Source organism: Gasterosteus aculeatus, chromosome 5, assembly GCF_964276395.1.
Source record: "Gasterosteus aculeatus chromosome 5, fGasAcu3.hap1.1, whole genome shotgun sequence".
NCBI classification, from domain to species: domain Eukaryota; kingdom Metazoa; phylum Chordata; class Actinopteri; order Perciformes; family Gasterosteidae; genus Gasterosteus; species Gasterosteus aculeatus.
In genome coordinates, this window is record NC_135692.1 from 11960821 (window position 1) to 11979117 (window position 18297).

General features: G+C 44.0%; 1 protein-coding gene across 7 annotated transcripts in view; it reads left to right on the top strand.

Annotated features, from left to right (window-relative positions):
- Positions 1-14537, top strand: part of pald1a (phosphatase domain containing paladin 1a) — a 36934-nt gene extending 22397 nt beyond the window's left edge. For all 7 annotated transcript variants that reach the window (XM_078103420.1, XM_040175720.2, XM_040175723.2 and 4 more), the window contains 2 exons: positions 6340-6495; positions 13351-14537. In XM_078103420.1, coding sequence (XP_077959546.1) covers positions 6340-6495; positions 13351-13500 — 306 coding nt within the window. In that variant the 3' untranslated portion in view covers positions 13501-14537. The remainder of the gene's footprint in view (positions 1-6339; positions 6496-13350) is intronic.
- The last annotated feature ends 3760 nt before the right edge of the window (positions 14538-18297 follow it).

Genomic DNA, 18297 nt, shown 5'->3' on the forward strand with positions numbered 1-18297 from the left:
GCGAGCGAAGCGCCAGCCGATGCCGGAGCCGTGACTTCGTCGCGTTGCTCTTTCGCAGAGACAGTTGCGCAGCAGATAAATGCCGCGTTAACAACGGCGCAACACATGATCTCACGCCGAGACGGCCCTCACGTCGGTGCGCCATGTTCTTTCCGCGTTGTTTCGTTTGCGTTTTGAGTTTAAAAAGCCTGTGTTGATAGCCTCAACACATTCCGCAGATCGACAGGTGCTCAGGTGTTGAAATCCGTGTGTTTCTGTTTTTTATGACCCGGCTGTCGGGCGAGCTTATTCAGGGATTGGACTGAAAAAATGAGTGATTGGAGTCCTTCGGCGGGTCCTTGGCAGCCCGCCATTGCATCCGACTAAATATTTGATGATGAAAAACAGAGGGGTTACTTTGCCGTTGTGAGATGCATTTGAAAAGAGCCTTTGATTCAGAGCCCACATTATTCATTTATTGATTCCGTCCAGCTTGTTTGCTCTGTCATTGTCAAAGCCGTCCTCGCCTATAAGAACTCTGTAGGGCGGATTACGAGAAGGTATGTCGTCTTTTGCGCGACAGGGAGGAAAATGGTGTTGGAATAGATTAGTGGAAAGTCCGTGAGAAGCTTTGACGAATATGCTGTTGTCAGACCACTTGCATTTGGCATATATCTCTAATGGAAATGACCAAAGAAATGAAAAGAAAGTACTTCTGCCGACTTTTTATGCAGCTTCTGTGTCAAACGGAAAGGACGTCCACTGATTTTTACGGCAAAATAATTCCTTCTCCCAACTGAATAATGGTGTGGCCATTTGGTCTGATCATTCACGCAGTGCTCTTAAGGCTCTGTATTTTCTTGCATCACATGGGCAGAACCAAACTGTTTAAACAGCGCTGTAGTGAGGCAACAAATAAATAGAATAATAAAATGGAGCTCACGGCGGCTTTGTGACTCTCTCAGAACACATTTGCTTTCTATTAATCCCCAGCAGCAGTAAAAAAAAAAAAAAGCCATTTGTGGCCGAGGGTGCAACTTTAATTAGAAGAACTCCAGTGGCTTTTGACGTACAGAATATTTGATTAGTTGTAGCTCGCGGACATATTTTAATGCCCTCTCGTCGGCTTTGCACGCACAAGATATTTTGATGGCCCAGTAAATGATTGATTCACATGGCGAGTCTTCCTGTGCTCTGTTGCCAGGCATATGCGTGTACAGAATGCACCATAATGCGTGCGGTTATTGTGGGAAGATATTCCAGTCTCCGTGCAGGATAACTTGATGAGCCCTGTCTCCTCTTGTGGCTTTTGTAATCTCTGCTCACCAGACACGTGATGAGATTCTGTTGAATGGGAAACTATTGATCGTAAAGTACGTTCCTCCTCTCTTTCCCGATGTTTTTGGTTGTTCTTTAGCCGCATATTTGATACATAAAGTCTTTATTTCGATAGAAATCCTGACTCCCAAAGACTTTGCTTGTGATGTCATGGTAACGTGAGATGCTGACTGGTTGATGGCAGAGCTGAATAGACAGCATGCGGATTGAGTCCACCTCAACCTCATGATTTAATCAGCGTAGTGTAGCTGAGCGACTGGAAAAGGGACAGACTGAGGATTGGAATCTGTAGAAAGCATTAACGTAAAGGCCTCTCGGTCCTCTCCTCTCACTGGCTGCTACATGACTTCTCTGCTCCCCTTTCAAAAAAAAAACCGAGTTTCGAACACCATCTTGATCCATAAAGATCAGTTTTGCAGCTTGAAGCCAGATGATGTATAACTTTTGCTTTTCTATTGGCCAACCTGGCAGGCGGAGGATGGTCTTAAAAAATGGCATCGATGTAAAAAAAGAAAATGTGGAAATGAAAAATCTGTTCATACTTTTTACACATTCCAGCATCTGGGCATTGACACTCTAGGAGGCTGAATGTTTTAAAAGCAATAAAAAAATGGTTTTATAGTAAAAATGTATGTTGCCTTTCTAAGGCTACTTGTATTATTAATAGTTGCATACTTTCATTTGCAAAAAGAAAGTGGGCAAATCTAAATCCATAAAGATGAATTTAACATATATATTAAGACAGTTTGTTCTATCGGCCAGTAAAAGCAGTCCGATTTCATGAATGTTATTATTCGGTTGTCATTTAAAATGATTGATGTTATTATGCGGCATATGTATTACAGAAGTGGCAACTTGTCCAAGAAAGAATAAATATCTTCTGATTAAAATAGGAAATTTCTCAAATGTCACGGTCAAAAAAAGATCCACAGGGATGAATAGGCCGTATCAAAAATGGTCTAATACATATTATATATACTCATATTGGGTGGAAAGGGGAAAATTGCAGCTGGTGCCTGTTTTATAATGAACTTAACTGAAAATCAGTGTGTCAACTGGGCTTTGAGTTGTCTGTACATTGAATCGAGGAGCCATGTGTAGGCTGCCTGTCTGCTCTAGACAGGTCGGGGTTAGGTTTGGGATTTGGGTGGGAGGTGTTTCTTGCACAATCCGATGAATAGCTGCTTGTGCGGACCTGGGTGGGCAGGGCCAATATGGATTGGCCTTTTTACCTCGGCGACCCCATCAGTTGGTAATTGGCACCATATGTCAGGTCGACGGACCGCTCCATAACGTGCACCTCTCAATTCACTGCTCGCCAGAGAGGTCGACCCGTGACATGAACCGCTGTTCTCCCTCAAAAAGCCCTACGTTACTTTTCTTAAACACTTACAATTACACAATTTAAATGACTTGAGGAAAAAAAAAAAAAACTCTGGCACAAGTTTACATTTGGGAGAAAACTCAGCTATTTTGTTTTTACAATGTAGTTTCTCGAGAGGGAGACTACTGTGTATTTGTAATCCGAAAGAACCAGTCCCAGATTTGAGGAAAGACTGAACATGAATCGTGTCATTCTAATCAATTTCAGCCATTACTCATTGTTGTTTTCTATTCCTGGGCTGAATCGACACCCAATCAGAGAGCTCTGTGTTATCGACTGCCTCCTAATGGCGGCCAGGACGATCAGTGCAATTAGTCCAACACAAGCAGAAGAGCAGGAACCCGCTGCACGATACAAAAGAGCATTTCTCACCCGACAAATACACGGGTGAGAAAGGAGCTCACATACCGAATAATTGCTTTCCTAAATGTCTCTGCCTTTTTGGAAATGACCAATTTGCCTCTGCGTTGCCGATACAGGATGCCTGTTGCGCACATCGAGAGCGGCTCTTTGAGGTGATTGTCGGCGCCCGCCTTCGATGAAGGATGAGCCGCTCGTCACTGTTGCCGGGTCTTCAATTGTGTGCTGCTATGACAACAGATTGAGTTATTAGCTTTTTTAAATCAAGGATTTGGGATTTCTCCACCAGTGGAAATCTTTTGCACCAAATGTTATGGTACCCTGTCTCCCTGTTTACTCAGGGATTTTGTCTCATAGGTGCGTGGTGTTTATCTTTAATAACCTTAGACCTGCGGGCTTCAGGCCGTGACGTCTATCCGGGGATCATTTTGGACTTTTGTCTGAACTTGGTCCGATGTGTTTGAATTGAATGGCACAGAATGAAAACGTTGCATCACACACAAACGGATATCGAGTGCATTTTTTTTTTCTTCTGCAAAGTACATTTCTCCTTGGATAATGCAAAGAAAAGCAAATGTACTCACAAGAGAGTTAACAAGAGAGAACGAATAAAGCTTAATAAAGTATAATGTATTTTGCATCAGCCGCTCTGCGATAATACTGACTCACAAACAAGAAGAACAAAAATGCCGTACAATGCAACGAATGAAATGCATCATTATATTTGACATTTAGGCTATTGATTTGACATTTAACGGGAGAGTTCAGATATTTCATAGTGGGTTTGGATCAGGGTATTATCCAAAATTGGTGGATTGACACCTGCAGTAGATGGACGAGTACCAGCGAGGGAGCAATGCAATGTGCTGCTGGGGAGGAGGGCAGAATAAGAAAGGTATTTTATCCGGATCAGCCAACGGCAGAGCTGTTTTCCCCCCATGCACACATTATCCTGATCTATGCTAACCATTTCCAGCTCGCCTCTCGCTTATTAAACAGAAAGATATGGGATTATTTGGAGCTGTCGCTGCGCTCCTCTGTGCCTGTGCAGCGATAACAGTCACTTCTTCCGAGCCACCTCTCTCACATTGTCCTCCCTGGGAGCCCTGCTCAGCCTTCCAGCATTCCAGGACTCTCAAAAAACAAAACAAAACAATGGTATGTGCTCTGTGTCGGGCCAGCCTCCCATCTCACCCATGACCCGAGGACGCTCATCACGACACCTCGGCCGATTAGCGCCCTCCCCCACCCCCCCTTTGATAGCAAACTGGGAGCGACTTTATTATGAAAGGTCACGCCAGATGAGAAGATTGTGTGTACTTCCTACTTTTTGCTCCTCTGCTCTGTTTAGCGTGTGAGAGCATTTAAGATTTAAGTTGGGGAGGGGTGTGTGTGTGTGGGGGGGGTGTATCTGGAAAGGAGAGGAAAGTTTCTCAGACTTTTCTAGCTTTTCAAAAGTCGAGACCAAGATTGTTAGAGACTTATAAAAAATGCAATCCACTCAAATCAAAGTGTTCAAGTCTCTTATAGATGGAGTGAAACAAACTTTACTTCACAACATCTTCTCCAACCCTTTCTACACGAAAAGCCGCCGACTCAGGCCATGTAGACAGATGGCAGCCACACAATTGAGGTTCTGCAGATTGTGGTGGTGCGAATCATGTAATCTTTTTAAACCTAGTTTAGCATATGTGTGTGTGTGTGTGTGTGTGTGTGTGTTTGTTTGTGTTTGTGTTATGAGCTCGGAATGTGCACAGATAGCTGCGAGGCTTTGGCCATGCAACTTTTGAGTTTTAAAAGATGAAAAGCGGGAAGCCCTCTGGGTTGGTAGGGCGCACAGGGTGATTGGGTCCACCAGCGTTCACCTGCTCCTCCTCCGTATGGTAACTGAAGGGATCTTTGCAGAGTGTGTCATTTCTCCTCCACTCGGTTCCAGATGCTCGGAATACTGGGATCCAACCGCGGCTATTGGGGAACAGGAGACCTCTCTCTCATTCTCCCCCCCCGCTCTCCCTTGTTGCGTTATTGAGCTCTGGAATGATTGTATTATGGTGCACCGTGCGCATTTTCCCAAGTTACCCTGGCCTACCTACTTGGTAAACTTTCACTATTCTCTGGGCAGCCCCCAAAAATGCATTTCAGATGCCTCCCCGATATGCTGCGAACCGCGTGCAAATAAACGGTTTCATCCAACCGAGGGAGAAAAAAAGAAAAAGTTAGTCCCGCAGTCAAGATGCTCATTACGATGCAGGCAACCATCCGCTCCCGAGGAAGCATCTGACGAGCTGCTGACAGTTCATTAGCTCATTGAGCAACGCTACACCTCGTCGCGACTTGTTACTTTCTCTTCAACCGCGGCCGACATGTTATCCGATCCTGCTCACACCTCGAACTCCGCCTCACAGCTGGATGGAAGGTCCTTTTTTCGCTGGATGCCGTCAACTGCTCTAGAAGTCCGAAAAAAGGGAAGGAAAAGGGTAAAAAGAGAGAACGTTTTGACGCTGATTGGTTCCCAAGCCGGGGGAGGGGGGGGCAGAAAATGTTTTAGGAACCGCTGCTCTTCAACAATGATTATTTTTTTCTCTTGAACCCACAAAGAGATTAAAGGAGCATCTCTGTCATCATCTTTGGATTAGTGCACGGTGCTAGTGTTTCTGACTAATGGCTTTTTCACCATGAAAATGTGTATTATTAAGTCATTATCATACCGATTACCATGAAACATTAGAGTGTCTGAAGACGGAGGGAGTAACGGCAGTCTTTGGAAAATACTTACCGACATTGAAATGTAAAATCTTGGTGTTAATAGATGGATGGACAAAATGGGTGGAGAGATCAAATAAGTGGATTATTTGTCCCTTGTCGCTCTCTAAGATCATATCTACCATATCTTGCACTTCTTTAAGTTTTGGACGTGGACGTTAAGGCATGCTGGTATATCGGTATATGTTTCAAAGGGCAGGATAGATTCAGCATAACATGGGATTTCAAGCAGTGTAACTGTAGAAGTTCCCGGGGCCAATCCCATATCTTTCTACCCGTACCCCTCGTGTTTGAGTGCCTCGTGCTTTTTGACCCCGAAACAGAGATCCAATGTGTGGTGGTTTATTGTGTGCATAGTGTCCTTTTTTGTGTATGCAATTGAGAAAAAAAAACTTGTGTAGCATTCTCCCTCAGGGAAAGTCAGCACAGACATCCATTTGCTTATTCTGCAACGGCTACTCGTGACCGTGCCTCGTTAAATGCACCAATAACACTTTGATTACCTCGTTTCTCAGATTAAAAGTGGAAAGACGGAGAAGGAGAGTCAGCAGCTGCTGCTGAGGAGCCTGCAGTACCTGGAGCGCTACATTTACCTCATCCTCTTCAACACATACCTGCACCTGGAGAAGAAAGACTCCTGGCAGCGCTCCTTCACCCTCTGGATGGAACAGGTACGTCTCTGCCCCACTGCTTTATCCCTACTCACTTTGATTGTTATATACTAAACTGCATGACAAACTTACCGAAACATTTCGAATTTTACTGTTCTTTTATATGATATAAAAAAACGTCTTAATACAAAAGACGTTGCAGCAGATCATATTTAGGTTGGAAATTGCTTCGTTTATTTATGAGCAATCACAGGAGCGGCGCTATGGAATGGAAATGAAAGGGAGTCCCCTTTTTGCCTTTTGAGACAGAGACGAGGCCGAGTGAAAAGGCATTCGATTCGGGGACGAGGCGTAGAACTTCAAAAAGCGACCCTGAGACCGCTCCCGAATAAAAAGCGGCGATCTGAAGTTGCACGGCGCTGACTGCCACCAGCCCTTACTCGATTTACCTTTGGCACATCAGACAAGCGGCTCACGTTCGTTATGTGTTAATATAAGTAAGACGAGGTTGAGAATATCTGACGGCTGATGACCTTAAAGGCCAAAATCTCCCCTTTGTCCTTTGCCGCAGAACACATGAAAGATTTACTGGTAATCCCATTTCCGTTGAAATGCTGGCAGCATCCAGACTTCGGCATAAGAGACTCATAAATGGGCGGTTTGTTTTTTTGCACACACTAATAGTTTGTGCGCATTGTCAACCAGTCGCCAGAGATTTTTTTTTTTTTTTTTTTACTGGCTGGTCGTGGTTCTATTGTGGGCTGGTTCTTCGCACCCTGAGCTCCATAAAGTCTCGGCTCTGTGTACTTGTTTGGTACATTAATCGTTTGGCCAGCTGTGCCCCTCCAGTTGAGTGGAGAATTTATGTGCATTCCAAACAAATGAGTCGTCTGCATGTGCCGGTGCCCGAGACACAACACACACGCACACACGTTGCAATTGACTTGCAACATGTTAAACTCGCGTGGCGGTGAAAAAAATAAGCTGGTTGGCTAGTTGACTAAACACATTCGGTGTGATCAGTTAAATCTCAAAATATATGCATTAATATAAAAGCAACATTGTGATTTGTGGTTCTAATTTGATGACTTTCGTCATTTGTGACCAGGCGGCATTTAGAGATGTGGTCAAAAGCCGCTCCGCCTCAATATGGACAAAGAAGGGCAAGCTTTCAATTCAAGGATTTTCAGAGAAAAAAAACAAAACGTGGAATTCCAAAATAGCCGGAACAATAGCTGTGAAAACAATTGTCACAGAAATATGTGCGGCCGTTCGGGGCATATTCTTCCTGTTATGAATAGCAAATACATGTGGTGCATTCGAGTGACGGTAATGGCCTAGTCATGCCATGAGAAAATAGAAGCGTGCACACAGAGAGCCGGGTTGCTCTACTGTAAAGCAGGCAACAGAAAACATGCGTTGTTACAGCAGAGTATTGAATACAAATTGTTCTTTTTTTTCTTTCTTCTTCCGACTAAAGCTGCCTTCCCGTGAGCAAAAGCAGCAGTAAGGGTCTGGTCCCAATATGGGGATCATTTCCCTCATGGTGGCGTGATAGCATTCGTCCCAAGTTCGAAAAGGCCCGCAATAATCTGCCTGCAAGGTGCAGCCTGGCGAACACTGACACATCATTACTTTTTTGTGTTGATATGGCGAACCCGTAAGCCGTCAGGTGCAGATTTACATGCTCGGCGGTTATACGGCTACATTTCGCAGAAAGGATTTGTGTTTCTGGCTTCCAGATTTGCACACCACCTACATTTTTATCTAAGTTTTGGGTCTCCTACAACTTCCGAGGGAGATGTTTCACTCTCAAGCTGCTTAAGCGTGCCGCGTTCTCCAGTTTGTTAGTAACGGCGTCTGCCTGCTGCTCTTTGCAGAGCAGGTAGTGCGCAGTGGGCTTTGAGCTGAAAACAGATGCCTGCAGCACTCGTAAACAGCACAGTTGAGGCCGTATAGCTGGGATGAAACTATGGTTGTTGTTCACTGTCAAATTATCAATTGTTGCATAGTTATTCAAAATGTATATAGTTTTATCTCATTTAAAAAGGGGTTGAATAAAATACAATTAAGCTCTGACTATCTACAAAAGATATGGTGCAAACCAACAATTTATTATACAGTTATGTTTTTGTATGTAGATACAAAGCATAATATGTGTCTCAATGTCCCCTGGGGATTTGCATAAACGTCATCTGAACAGTTTAAACATGTTGCATTTGTGGAAGTTAACGATACAAACACAATGAATCAAGGCTTCAGGCAGGAGTGAAAGTTCAGGCTCATCAGCCCGCCAACACTCGAAAGCAGCTTGATTTTTATGTTTAGTCGGACTGTGTTGAAAAGATGTGATTTCAAGTGTTAATTGCACTTGTGGTTGCCGACCACTGCCGACAACACACTTTAATTTACGCTTCTGTTCAAAATATGAACCTTCATCTTTTGTGCTTTGATAGAAGTACCCTTCTTTTGTACTGTTTGTGCAGTCACAGTTCTTTTCTTTTTAATCAGCATTGTTACTCCTGCTGCTACTACGTCCTGTTTTTAGTAGTGGCATAGTCAATCCTTTTTATTTAATTCTCAGTTCCCGGAGAGGCTGTTGCTGAAGACAAATAATACAATTTCTTGTCCAATATTTCTTGTTCTGAATTACCTTTTATAAATTCACATACATCATCACAGGCAGATCTGTTTAATTGAAAAATTAGTATAAATAATAATCACAATGATCCGTCTGTTATGCACCTCCAAACCTCAGCGGAGGAAGCATCATTATAGTCACACCGGGCCTTGTGGCGCCTTAAAGGTGGGACATGATGCACTTTCAAATCACCCAAAAATGTCCTTTTGATGTGCCGGTGCAGTGGTTTCTCTCCGCTCCCTGATCACAGGCAACGGCCGGAGGGGAAGCGCTAACGAGGCCGGTATATCACAGCCATTCATCAGCTGCACAGAGAGCACAATTCTGATGGCCCCGCAATTTATCAAGTGCGCCGTCTTACACGGGGGAGTGAAAGGTTTTCATGCAATTTCAGGTCTTGCTGTTATCTCTAGAGCATTAAGCTGGACCTGCGTCAAAGCCCTGTATTTCCTCCAGTATGTGATTATATAAGAGCCAGTGGCTGATAAAAATCACACTGGTGGAGTTGCTTGTTCAGAAGGAGGTGTTGATTTCCGTTCATTTTAGCGTAGCTTCTTCTAAAACGACCTACTGAGTCCAACACAGTACAAGAGTTCTTGAGTTTGCATTAACGGGCGAAATCATGGATAAATGCACGGTTCCCTTTGGGTCTGCTCAATTCTGAACTCTACGGCAAACGTCAGAGAAGAGATTGTCTGTTAACCACATCTCACAGTTTAGTTTTACCCTTTGAGCGTGGTGAAGGAGACTTGTGTCATATTAAATAAGAAGCTTTCTCCACGGACTGTGGAGGACTTTTGTTTAACAGCTAACCATCCCGTTGAAAGACTTCTGCACGGTCGGGTCACAAGCTCCAGAAACCTCCCTGAAGATTCTCTTAACCCGATCATAACAGTGTCCCCACCGGTAGCTGTAACTGCCCCCGAGGTTTAATACTAATACTTATTTTTTTTAATAGTTTTTTATAGCTTTGGTTCCATTGGGCTGAGTAGAAAGAAATGTCCTTGACCTGTCGCAGCAGTTTGATTGACAGGAGCTCCTCTGGGACTGACAGTCGACAAACGCAACCATGCCATTACAATATATTGAACGGCTTCCTGCATGCAGAGCACAGCTCAGGCACACCCCACCCAAACATTTTTCAATATTATTTTACAAAAAATGTATTTGAGCCTGTCAGGTTCTGAAGGGTGAAACGGTAAGTTTGGCTTAAGAGTTGATTGATCGCTGAGACTGTCATGGGACACCAGACCAGGACATCAGAATATCACATTTTGTTTTATGTTTCTTATGCTGTTCACATGGATTCTGTGGTGTGTTGATATCTTTACATATATATCTTCTTCTAAAAGTAATAGTCAAACACTTTTACGATGCAGGAAAGTCTTGTGACGCCTGCTACATTTTGCCCCCATTACCAGTCAGTGTGATGTTCATTGGACCCGATCAATTTGACCCAACAAACCCGAAGGCACAATCGTTGGCCGATCACCGGTGACCGTGGCGGGATCACTAATGACAAGCTGCGACGCTGGGGGGCCGCGGTCGAGGGGTCAAACCCGCGGTTACACAACGTCCCAGATCTGAGCAACACAGCCTGTCCTGCGCTCTGTCCGGGCCCGGTGCACGCGTGTGAGGACATTTGGCTCATTTGATCTCCACAGCGGCTAAAAGCGGGAGCAGAGGGTTTCCTGTCATGCTGGGCTGCAGCCTGCTGATATGGAACCTTTTGACCTATTTGGTTTTGTTCTTTCTGTTCAGTCAAATTGTTATTATGCAAAGTTATTCGTGCAACCAACACATTGTGTGCACGTGAGACAAATATTGCCCCGCGGCGCCGTTAGCCCAATGCCTCGTGGGTAACATCAGAGCAGAAACATCAGAGGAGTTATTGGAATCGAAATCCATGTTTGCCAGTCCAAGACGTGTCCCTTCACACAATGGCAGGACTTACAGTGCATACCGTGGATGCCTGCAGGAGAGGTGCCCTATCAGTCACTCCAGCTGTTTTGATGTGTGGCACAGAGGCCTCCCTGTCCCCCCCCCCTACACAGGCCCGGTATGTGCAGCCTTTGAGATAGCCGACTGTGGGAAAGACCAGTGCCTCCCCGTTGCGCCACTTCTCCCCGGGCCCTCCAGCCGCCTAATGACTGTTGGCATTTGTGATCTCTTCAACTCAGCACAGAAGGCATTTCTCCCGACAGGGCTGCTCAACTCTCGCACCGAAAGTTTGTCACCGCAGACCAACAACTTGAAAGCATGCTGCGATTCACCCTCGGGCATCAGATCTGTTTTGATTTGTGCGCAGATGTGTAGCCTCGCCATCCTACATCTAATACCTTTACGTTATTTTTCCATTTCTGGATCCAGTAGGAATATATATATATATATATATATATATATAAATATATATATATATATATATATATATATATATATATTTCTATGTTACATACATACATGTTTACATAAAAAAAAACTCTGCTTCGCTTAAATGTGCAAGGGAGGATTAATGACATGACCCTGATACTTGGCGTTCATTAGCAACGGTTAGCATGCTTAAGTGTTCAAATAATATGGTGCGAGTGGTTGGAAACATGTTAGCATGCTGGCACTAAACCATTTGTAAATGCACATTGGCTTGCCTCGTCTGCAAGGAAAAGGCTTTGTGTGTGTAGTCGTTGTTGTTTAAGGGGGTACTTCAAAGACAGTTTTCCTTCTAAAAAAAGGAAGACCACAAAATGTGAACGCTCTGACCTGCGGAGATTGCATGAGGTCACTCTGTGTCCTCCCCATCTCAACAGTCTGAGCATCCTCTTCCAAGCGTTGCAGATTTTTCTCCCACGTTGTATTTGGACAGCTGGGTTGTGGAGTAGATGAGTCAGGTTAAGTACTCTTGATTAAAACCCCAAATCCAGAAGTCCTCTTGGGAGTCCCATCCACTGACTAATGGTTCAGCTCCACCGACTCAGTTTTTCCCACCAAAGACCTCATTCAGCCGGGAGGCTGGCAGCTTTCCAGGAACACACGGAAGACATGGATATGCTGAAAGTACATCAGGGCACACATACTGCTACAAAAAGCTGGAATAAGACGGGACAATAGAAGCTGTAGCATTTTGTTCCTAGTGAAACGGCTCACGGAACTGAGGGTTTGAACCAGTGTCAATTCTACAACACAAAATATTTAAAGTGACACGATATCTATTGTAAGGTTTGATTTTGCACGGTCAGCAAGTAGGTAATCTAGACCACACTCTGCGGTGCCTGCTGTTTATTTCTGCACAAAGCTGGCCAGCTAAGCTATAATCATTGTTAGTGGAAGGGATATCTTCATAGTATTATTCCCATTGTTCCATTTTTGGCCAACTCAGCATTGGACCCGGCATTTTAATAAGCACTTCACTCTTCTGTTGTACCCAGTTAAAACGTGTGCATCCCCAAGTGACACACATCAGGCCTCCTGTACATCCCTCCCCCCTTACAGTTAGCAGAGTTCTTGACTGGCAAAGAGGGAGAGGTGAATCAGCAACGCCTTTTGAGGCCGCCTAACCTCGACTGACTCATTCCCCGAGCCTCTTCCAAACAGCTGGTGTCTCCTTTGAATGGATTGTGATTCAATACACACATTGTAATTGTCGGACAAATGCACGAACTTGACACACTCCGTTAACGAGCGGTCTCTTGTATGTTTTCTCGACTGCCACAGTCCAGAACTCTTTCTCTGAGCCTCTGCTGCAGAATAAACTGGGCAAGCTTTGGCACTTCCAATGGGGGGTATTCAGTCAGTTGCCGTCCGCAGGGTATGTTTGAATTTGTTTGTATTTTTTTACTTTATGGCCAGATGTTTCTGGTTGTCTGAAGCGCTTCCCATCAGTCCTACGGTGTTGAGTGTGCATGAGTCAGCGTGACCTGCTGCTCAACACGAACTCTCTCTTAAGGGATTCGCTCCATGTTCCCTCTCGGTCCTCGGCCATTCAGTAGTGACTCAAACGTATAGCAGAGTACTGCTCCATGGGGTCGGTTTGTCCCATCAATGCACTATAGCACAATAGTCAGGTCATTGGTTTTCAATTTTTTGTTAATTTGAACAACATTTATTTTACATCTATTCAACTATTTTGAATATTATTCAGCGCTGGACAAACTGTTTTAATATGCAGTCGTAGAGTGGCGAAGGACCTCAATACTTGCCTATTGTGTGTTTGTGACAGAACCAACACTAATAAAAACAGTCTTGCTTGTTTGTTAACATTTTGTGTGTTTCTGCGTCAGGTGGCTGCCAGAGCCGGAGTTTATGACATCCTGAACCAGCTGGGCTTCTCCGAGTTTGAAAACCCGAGGGACACGCCGCTGTCCCGGCTGCGCCGCCGCTGGCAGCAGCAGAACATTCACTCACTTCCTTTCCGCGGGGAGTTCATCTGAGAGAGAGTCACTGTGAACACACCTGAAAAGCTTTTCAAAATAAAAGACATTAACATTATTATGCCATCGATATTTACCCCTGTATTATCCATACTTTCACTTCATCCATTGTTTAACATATTTTGGTCTTTTAATTTTTTGTTATGTTTAAGTGCCTTTTCTTTAAATAAATGGTAGATCCTAGAATTTCAATATACTAATATTTATGTTACTTTTTTCTTCATGAGTTCTCGCATCTGAAGATGAGACAGCCTTTTACAACGTCTGTTGGAACAAGTTGAGTTAAATGCTGTTATTGAGGAGGGCAGCAAATTCCACTGTGTTGTTAGTCAGCCATTGCGGTTGCATTTCACAACTGTTTGCTGTGGAGCGACCTGATATTTTTCTTGAGCCCTGTCCGTGCCTTCTTAGCACAGCTGACATTAGGGGCTGTTTTCTAAGTTGTTGTTAAGATGCATTTAGCACAAGATGCTATCGGTCATAATTTCTTTAGCCACACTATAACACCAATATTGTGTGCATCTGTTTCTTCTTACATTTATCTACACGTGTCATGATTAAGGTACTAACAGTACAGCAGGTCAGGAATTTTTTGTTTGATTTTACTTTTAAAGCTGTAAATGTGACTTTTTATTTGTGTGTGTAAACATTAGAGCGATGTTGCTTTAAAATTAACTAATTAATCAATAGAATTAACTTCCCGGTGAATGGATTATGTCTTTCTTTCTTGCATTATTATTCCATGTCAAAATCTGGTGCCTACGTTATCCACAATGCAACTCGACCGCCTGCAGTTTGAGCTATTTAGTCATTCAGCTGATATTACCGGATAGATTTACCCTTTAACAAGCTCACGTCGGTGGCATCAGCGCAATGAGGCCAAAGCTGCATCATTCACTTATTGCAAGAACAAAAAGTCCGAATTGATTTGTCACCCATTCAGGGCTGCAAGTAGACCATTGATTCTCTTCACCACATGCCAATTCTTGTTTATTATGTTGTAAACTGTACAGTATTTCTTAAAAAGTCCAAACTCTTACTGTTTAATATGCTAATGTTTTTAGTAAATATCTTGTAGTTCAAAGTGTGCTTTAAAAAACACAAATCCTGCCTTAAAACCACAGAGATAAGCCACAAAATTAAAAAAAAATTAAAAAAAATCCTTCCCTTGGTTGTGTCTCATTAGTGCATTTTCTTTCAAAGCATCAACACATTTGCACTGTATAAAAGTGATCCAGACTAATTGAAAGAGATTGATAATGAAATACACACAACTGTCTGCTATGCGTCGTTTCACCAGCGGAATCAAGTAAATTGTCTCTTCTCTCCTGGCTTTCCTCTTCTTCTTTTTTTCTTCCTTATCTCAGCATCATCTGTTTTTTTTCTCCTCCAGATACGCACCGCTAAGAAGGGCGCTCGCATATCCGGGTCGGCTTCTTTTGTCTCATGCCGCTGCCAACGCCGGGGAGCGCAGCGGGGTTGCGAGCATCGAGCGGCACGCGCTTACACAAGAAACAGATCATTCATTGTTTGGCCTGACATTTGAACATATTCCATGTACAGTAATAAAGGGCTCAGGCAGACCAAAAGACTAATCTGACTTGCCTTTTGATGTGGCCAGGTAAGGTCTTATTTAAAAAAGAAAGATCTAGTCAACCTCACAAGAATGGACGGCTGTGTGTGGATTAGGAGCCACCGGCCGACACGTCAGGGGAGGCTCGCTTGGCTTTGATGGCCTGCTTTGAAAAAGACCCATATCTCAGATCACTTCCCATCTCGTAAAGTGCACAGCCAGCTTATCTTTGAGACTATGGAAGTTGGCCGGATTTTATCACACCACAGGCCATCCTGGATTCTTGTAAATGGAACCCAAGCGGCTTTGGGTCGTAGCTCTTCTTTTATTCATTTGTTACACTTGTTTCCCTTTCCACACGAGCTCGGTTTATGGCCTTCTCTACCCCCCCCCACCCCCCCCCCCCCCCGCTTGGCTTAGAGGTCTGGCGGGGCAAGGGAGATTTTATGTGCTAAACGCAAAGCAACACAAACACACTTTCGTATACAGTGTCCTGTTTCTCTCTCTGGCAAACAGAGACAAATTGGTTGAAACAACACTCGGGCATGGAGATGGGCTATTCAGTTGCGGCATGTGGCCAACTTGACTCCGGGTCACGATAAGCCCAGGACACGGGGACCACGCTTGGATGATATAGCCCCCCCCCACCCCCCTCGTCCCTTTGAAATCTGTTCCAGACTCATTGAGATACTCCCCAATGTGAAACCCAAGCTAGCGGTTCAGAAGGATCCCGAGATTACGGCGGACAAAGAGCCGCATTGAGGGGGTGAGCAGCGCGAGGGGATGTAATGAACTTCATGTGAAAAGCTTCCCTTCTGCAGATGAGAGAGCTGCATGGTGCCGGTGCAAGGGGGGCACATGTATTCACCGCCGTCCCCTTTGTAACACTGCCTCTATGCACACAAGAGCATGGCGAACACCTCAGAGACTCACGTGTGCTCCCCAGGATTTTATAAATAAGTGCAAGATGGCAAAAAACAACAACTTTATTTTTCATTTAGTGTCACTAATAAAGCCTAAGGTATAGCGCGCCCCACTGAGCGAGGTAATAGGTTTCAGCCGCCAGGAAATAAAATGCTGATATAAGTTCTGCTATTTCTGGTTTGAAGTTATTCTTGTTGTGTAAGCTGGGTTTTATCTTTACATAAAAGGATGATAAAGTCCTGAAGTGAAGCCGCTGATGACAAGGTCATAAAAGCAGTTGACTTTAGACATTGAGACTAGTTCAATCTGGAAAAACACGGTGACGGCCAGCTGCGCACGATTACATAATGTGAATATTTAACTGCCATCTGTTTCACACTTACAAGTCTTTGACTCCTAAATCAAACCAAGTCAGACTTGGTCAATATAAAAACTGTCCAATGAATCGGGTCATGTGGCGACACTGGTCAGCAGGGGTCACTGATTGTTACCATGGAAACATTGCTCTCATAGGTCAAAGTTAGCTTGAGGGTCAGGTGGTTGACCCTGTAGGCTTAAAATGAGTGTTGTCAAGGTACGCGTGTCAGATAAGAAAAAGCGCATGACTTTAGTTGTTTAATTTGGAGGACTTGTTTGACAGCGATTAGCCTACAGCTTACTCTTGTTAAAAAGAAATAGTAATTTCCCAAATTGTTAAACTATCCCTTTGACTCTCCACCCAATTTGACTGAACACTGTTGAGCAGTTCATGACATGTGAAAAAAAACTAACCGCACATGAAATATGATCCTCTTTGGTGGAATAAATGAAGGTCAAACCTTTGACACAAGCATAGTGAGACATATTAGAGTACAACAAGGACTCGTCAAACCCTAACCCCCTCCCGCCCCCTGTTGCCTCTCAAGCTGCCGGGCAGACTAACAGCTGCTTTGCATCTCCCCGCATGTCAAGAGATGAAAACTCACATATTTCCTCAGCACGCTGGCATGGCCAGACCACATTACAGCACACTCTGAGGCATCCGCAGCTCCGCACACTGTGCTGTAGCTGGAAACGCGGTGGAAGAAGCTGGATGCTTTGCGGCTCTGCCCTCAAAACACACTGAGCAAACTTCAGTTTCGGCGGATCACAACGTGTCCGTTTGATTTGGGCTTTTAAGTACGTTTGAAGGTCATCTTTGCAGAAATGTAGAGTTTGAAGAATGACTGGGAAAAATTAGTGATAGAAAGAGAGTATCAGTAAACCTGGCTGTTTGGCATATATATATATCTATATATAGATATAGATATATATGTATCTTGTGTGCATTGATATTTTGCTTTTACACTTCAGTTGGAAGGGACAGAGGGTTCTAATGAGAGCACTGTAGTAGAAAATTGGTTTGGTGTGTGGACTTAACCACAGACTGCAGCCTCTAATTAAATAGTCTGCTAAATTGTGGAATGCCATCCTGGTCTTTTGGACACAAACAAAACAAAAACAGCAACAACAACAAAAAACTCTCCAATAGCACGGATGGAAAAAGAGCATAAAACGTCTTACAGGGCAGTTAATGGTTTCCATCTCTTAATGCTGAGGTTAGTTTCCATCGCCTATTAATGCACAGCTTTGGATCAGCGGCCAATGCCTCTCATTGCCGCCCTGGGGGTGGTGGTGGTGGGGGGGGCTGCATAAAACACTCGCACCTGCTCTGCATATAGAATATCCTGTGAGCAATGGAGGCAATTGGCCACAGAATGAGGTTATACAGGCGATGCATGAGGGATGTCGGGCAGGCAAACAGAGACCTGACTCTGTTGAGGAGCCGTTGAAAGACAAGAGGGTCCAGTGTAGACCGACAGCGTCTGGAGTCCAGTATGAGCCGGGACCGTGAACAAAAAGAGAAGTCATTATGAAATCTACCGTGGAGTTTATACACCTTGTAGGTCTGTTGGATTGGTTCACCATAATGGAACATTTGATCACAGTGACATCTGCAGGATTAGCCCAGATTTTGAAAATGATTAGATATAACTGTTAGAGGGTAATTTAATCATGCGTTTTTCATGCGAAAATGGGATCTGATTTAATAACGATTTGCCACTACTTGGAAATGTGATTTTTTGGGCCTGGAAAGTGTTCAGAGATATAAATGGAAATGGTAAAGTTCTCTCTTTATTGGTTTCACACGCAGGTGAGATGTTTTTTGTCCTTAAAGTTTGTATTAAACATAATATAACGTGGGTGGAAGGATATCAACCTCCAAAGGCTGAAGCTTCACGTTTTTAAAAAATAATTTTCACATTATCAACACAAGGAAC